This window comes from Populus trichocarpa, chromosome 1 (genome assembly GCF_000002775.5).
Source record: "Populus trichocarpa isolate Nisqually-1 chromosome 1, P.trichocarpa_v4.1, whole genome shotgun sequence".
Taxonomy (NCBI): domain Eukaryota; kingdom Viridiplantae; phylum Streptophyta; class Magnoliopsida; order Malpighiales; family Salicaceae; genus Populus; species Populus trichocarpa.
This window is the reverse complement of record NC_037285.2, coordinates 47,461,265-47,467,244: the sequence shown is the minus strand read 5'-3', so window position 1 is coordinate 47,467,244 and position 5,980 is coordinate 47,461,265. Positions and strand designations below refer to the sequence as shown.

Genomic DNA, 5,980 nt, shown 5'->3' with positions numbered 1-5,980 from the left:
TTTGGAAATTGATGGTTTGGAAAGGCTTAGTCGGTTTTGTTGGAGAGAAAGAGAGGAAATAAAGAAGAAATATTGAAAGAGAGAGATTGGGTTTGAAATTGAATTGCTCATATTTTTCTTTTAAAATTACCAATGAAATTTTCATCGATTATTTTAGAGTTGTATTTTCAATTGTTAAAAAAATATTTTCATCAATTTTTTCATTTTCTAATTTTTTAGCAGTGTACCAACTAAACAATGTTATATATCTCTTCCCTAAATGATGTTTTTAACCCTAAAGTCACTAATGAAAGCAATAAATTAATGTAAAAGGGGTGCTAGACTTGTTCTAGCTATGATAATTTAGGGTCTATTTGAAATTGTGATAGATGTTGCTTTTCAAAATGTTTTTTACTTGAAAATATTTTAAAATATTTTTTTAAAAAATTTATTTTTAACACTAATAAATCAAAATAACCAAAAATCACAAAAAATAATATAAAATAAAAAAATTCAAAAAATAGCAAAACAATAATTCTACCGTTGCGTCAAAAAGGAACTTAAAGAATACTACTACATGAGTTCGGATAGACAATTTCTATCTCCCATTCGATAAAAAACAAAGAAAGAGAAGAAACAAAATGGGAACGCATTATTAGATGCCTTTCTCACCACTGATTTCTTAGTGGTTGCCATTTTGACTCTAGAGGAAGTGTTTTCTTTTTTGAAAGAAAGATTCAGCAGTTGTCATGTAAAATCATGGAAAGGGAAAATATAATAATTTCAAGAAAGGAAAATGCACGTCTACGAGAGAGTCCTCTCTCACGATTTCGTAGGTACATGACCATTATGTAGGACTCCCTTTGGACTGTAGTAGCTGTTCTTAAGGTTTTCAAGGCACGTGGTTGTAAATTATACCAAAATTCTTGAAATATATAGCAGTATTTGCACTACTCAATGAATTTTTTAAGACACTGTATTAATTTTTACTCCCCTCCCCCCTCCCCCTCCCCCCGAGAAGTGATCACTCTCATCTTATTCTTGTGCTACTGCCATGATGTACATAGTTGGTGACTGCAATGATAAAATGTGAATAAAAAAGAGAAAGGTAAGGAAGAAAGAATTATGGAAATTAAGTTGCTGAGTCTCCACAAAGCACATCATATCTTTCTTCCTTCAGGGACCATGCATGAAAGCTAAGTGCCTCCCGACCCCATCATCTCTCACTTGCCTTCTTGTCGTTGAGGTGGTTGCACAAGTAAAACGAGTGATGTTTAGAGTGAGAAAAAAAGAGAGAATTTTTTTAGGATAGTGGAGGTTTTAGAGGTGCCTTTCAAATAGATATTAAGGTCATGGGTCGTAGTTGAGATGGGGCTTTCCTCCTGCTCGCACAAATACAAATAGTTACCTCTAACGCAGTCTGAATTTATTTTATTTTTTCTTTGATGGACCCAATTGTTAGTACCTATATTGTGGGCCTATAAAACCATACCCTCTTTCTCTCTTTAGTATCAGCTTCTAGGTTAGCTCTTCTCCAAGGCTTAGAATCCACACTAAGTACATTAATAGCATTGATTCCAAAACTTTTCATGCATTTTTGGACCCTTCCCTCACATGCCCTACAAACCATTATAAATTATCGTGACTGCATTACCCTTTACGCACCCTCTCTCCTCAACAAACTTTGTAAATGTTGTCTCTCATTTCCGTTTCTCTTTCATATTGATCTCTAGCTACTCTCCTTTTCTCTTACACGCACATTGATCATATATTTTCAAGCCTCACTACCTATAATGCCTGAGGATATGATGAATCTATCAATAAATGGTCAGTCTCAGGTCCCTCCAGGCTTTAGATTTCACCCAACAGAAGAAGAGCTTCTTCACTACTACCTCAGGAAGAAAGTTGCTAATGAGAAGATAGACCTTGATGTAATTCGCGAGGTTGATCTTAATAAGCTTGAGCCATGGGACATCCAAGGTAATAATTAAGCTAGTGTGCTCTCCATTTATATCTTTCTCTACATAACTTCTCTCTATTTTCCAAACATGTTGACTAACGAAATTATCCTTTGTGGGGACTGTAGAGAAGTGCAAAATAGGATCTACACCACAGAATGATTGGTATTTCTTTAGTCACAAAGACAAGAAATATCCCACAGGGACTAGAACAAATCGAGCTACGGCTGCTGGGTTTTGGAAAGCCACTGGCCGTGATAAGATCATCTATAGTGGGTTTAAAAGAATTGGATTGAGAAAGACTCTTGTGTTTTACAGAGGAAGAGCTCCACATGGACAGAAATCCGATTGGATCATGCATGAATATAGGCTTGATGACAGCACCAACGACACTAATGTAAGCCGTATCTTCCCTATACTTAATTTTATTTTATATGCTTGAATATCCTATACTCTTACCTTTTCTTGTCTTCTCTCTCTCTTTTTTTCTATGAAAAAAAAATACCTGGACCATTCTTTATAATTAAAAGTGAAGTTGATTTCAAAGATGAAAATTAAACAAAAATGAAAATTATACTGTTTTTTAAACAGGATTCAAATTTGAGATCTCATACAATATTTCATGTATTTTGACTTGAAGGAAACTACAGGTATAGATTTCTTCTATGTTCGGTTCTAGGCTTCTAGCTTATCTGGTATTGATTTGTTCACTCTCTTAATCCTGCAGGTCTCAAATCCTATAGGAGAGGCAATCCCTGAAGAAGGGTGGGTGGTTTGCCGGGTATTTAGAAAGAAGAACTATCAAAAAACCCTTGAGAGTCCCAAAAGCTCATCATGCTCATTGGATTCAAAGGCTCATCAGATTCTTGGTTCAGGAAATGATGGAGTTCTTGATCAAATACTTCTCTATATGGGAAGGACTTGCAAGATGGAGAATGAAACATTTAGCAACATGAATATCTCCAACAACAACAGTAGTTTAAGGTTTCTCTCAGACAATAGCATCAGTGATGGGCTCCATGAAAGATTCATGCACCTTCCTCGGTTAGACAGCCCACCACTCCCTTCTATTCCACTAAGCAGTCCATCTTTTGATCAAGATCGAAGTTTCAAATCTTGTTATCACCAATCGTACGATGAGATGCTGACAGAGAATGAACCTTCCTCTTCAAACCAAATTGGCAATGGCACTTTCGACATGATCTCATCATCCGTAATTCATGGCTCCAAATCCGGGCAACTTAACGATTGGGTAACTCTTGATCGTCTAGTGGCATCACAACTTAATGGACATGAAGCAGAGACATCCAAGCATTTATCTTGCTTTACTACCGGCCCAAATGCGAGTTTTGGTCTTTCTCCTGATGATGACATGCAATTATCACACTTGCAAAATTCTCATAGATCATCATCAAACATTCAAGCAAATACTTCTCATGTGTATACCAACGAGAATGACCTATGGGGCTTCACTAAATCTTCGTCTCCATCATCATCATCGGACCCATTATGCCACTTATCGGTATAACAAAAGTGCTCAATATTGTATACCCTATAGAGTAATATAGAAACCCTAAGAGTCTAGGTACGTATACGTTATATAGTAGTCTTTATGTATCTAGTGCATGCATGTATTGCATAAATAAGCTTAAATTTGGGTGATATATAGTTTTTAGAAATATTTGCGATGGGATGGCATAGTCAATTCACACCATTTTGTAAATATCCTAAATAACGATATATGTCATCCATTTTATTCAAAAATTGTTATCTAAGAGTATTACATCTACAGTTTCATTTTAACTTTCTGAGTGATTTGCTCTTCCTACTTGTAATCATATCCAAAGGTGATTGAGGTCTTACCTAAATTCGTTAACCATATTGAAAAAGCTTGACAAGCCAATTATAGCACAAAGCTGACTTTAATGTGGTATTGGGGTCGGCACATACACAAATGATATTACCCACATGGCATGGTGATATTGTAAAGATGCCAATAATCCAAAATTGATCGATTGGTTATTGTTTTGTCGAAGAATAGTGAGGTCATGGGGTCTCAAAACCTAATCTACGTTCCAATAAAGATGATAACAAAGAGAGAAAGATGAGTTATCTTTATGCTACAGCCGAGGTAAGATAACAAAGAGAGAAAGATGAGTTACCTTACCACTCGAAAATCATTAACAATAGGGAGCAAAGAGTAGTGCCTTGGTCTTGTCCTAGACACAAGACTTCCAAGTTGATTTTTTTGTAGATATAAATATATACTTTCCTGATTTATTTAATTTTTGGAAATTATTTAATGCCTCCTTTTAGGTTTTCTAATTAATTGTTGAATGATGATTTTTGAATTATATAGCGATACAAGAAAAAAGAACAAAAGGTTTAATTTGTGATCCATCTTGGGACCCATGTAAAATATGAAAGGATCGAAGTGATAGTACGTTCTTTGGGTATTCCACGAACTCGATAATTAATATAACCATGGTGTTGAAAAATATCAATCAATTATATGTGTAATTTCTATAAATTCTTAAGTGCTGTAATGCTCCAATATTCAATATTTGAATTTCAAAGCAAGATGAGCTAAGCCTAATGATTTCCCTTATCCCTAACAGCTTTGGATGAATATATGGGGACTGACCATCAGTCTCTGACAATGCCATCAATCTATATTTATCGTTCATTTATTAGGAATCTCTCAAGATATCTACTTCGAAAAGACATTTTTGTATAGATTACTGATACCTTGACCAATTTAGATACACCTAGAAGAACAATAAATTATAGGGAGGCACATGTTTTGTCATACACTACTATATTTCCATAATAATCAGCATATACAGTGGTTTATTTGTGATCATGAAATCCAAGAAATTGAGAGGCATAGTCCCTCTATCAATTTTCACTACCATCTTGCGTTGTTTGCTTAGTCTTCTCTTGCACAATCTATTTATTTTCCGCCTGTCATTCAGTGCTGGGTTGCAATATTAATGAAGAAAATGTATTTTTAAAAAGAAAATATATGTGATGGATAAATCTAATCTAAGATCTTAAATGTATGAAGACATCATAATTTCTAATAAATTGATATAGAATTATTAAGAAATCAACGGAAAATAATGAAGAAAAAAAGATGAGGAAGGAGGAAAGGGTTGTCGCCAGTGATTATTCGATCAACGAAAAAAATCTTTATACAATTTTTTAAAATGTCATTATTGATCCTTATCATTTCTTTATTTTAATCATAGAAATCAACATGGAAGGTTTTCAACTCGTATTTTGTATTATACCTATTAATCCTCAAAGGGTAATTTTTTTGTAATGATAGCTGTTTCTCATCCAAAGAACGTGGGGTAATTTTGGAAAAATGAACCCGAAAGGCATGAGTTAGCATGCACCATATTTGTTGCTTTTTTTCCTTGATTTAAACTTCGTGAAAAGTCAACACGAAATTTCTCTAGGACGACGAGGACGACGGGGAGAATCAAATAACCTGAATTTTCATGATACTTTTTTCACTCTGTTTTTTTGGGTTCTGGGTTTATTAGGTGATCCTCTCTCGTGCATCACATAATAATCAAAGAGACCAAAATTACCAAGACTTGAACAGGTTTCAATAAATATTGAAAGTTTGCATGCCAGATACACAAAATGGTAGGAAAGCCTGCTCTCCTGTCCTCCAACTTGCTTTACATGAGGAAATCGTGGATTGTTTTTTGTAAAAAGTTATTGGAAATTTGGAATCCCTTTTGGCTTCTCATGATAATAAGACCATTTCATAAAGGTATTTTCATGGCCCTAGAAAATGAGGTTTTGGTCGCTAATGGTTTGCCTTTGATCAAAATATTAATTATATAAATGAAAAGAAGAGAGAGAGAGAGAGACACACACACACACATATACATGATGCATATATGACGATTGATTAGGGCAAGACACATTTGCTTCGAAGCAGCTTCCTGAAGAATATTTTGTAGCCTTTAAACAAGATTAGACAGAGAAATGGAAAATCAAAGGTACAATTCTCCGTTCACTGAACT

General features: G+C 34.6%; 1 protein-coding gene across 1 annotated transcript; it reads left to right on the top strand.

The window, feature by feature from the left end:
- Positions 1-1,493: 1,493 nt before the first annotated feature.
- On the top strand, positions 1,494-3,740 carry LOC7491403 (NAC domain-containing protein 43). Its single transcript, XM_002300464.4, has 3 exons — positions 1,494-1,959; positions 2,066-2,334; positions 2,665-3,740. Exons 1-3 carry the CDS (start codon positions 1,773-1,775, stop codon positions 3,463-3,465), a joined length of 1,257 nt encoding a protein of 418 aa, XP_002300500.1. The 5' UTR covers positions 1,494-1,772; the 3' UTR covers positions 3,466-3,740.
- Positions 3,741-5,980: the final 2,240 nt, after the last annotated feature.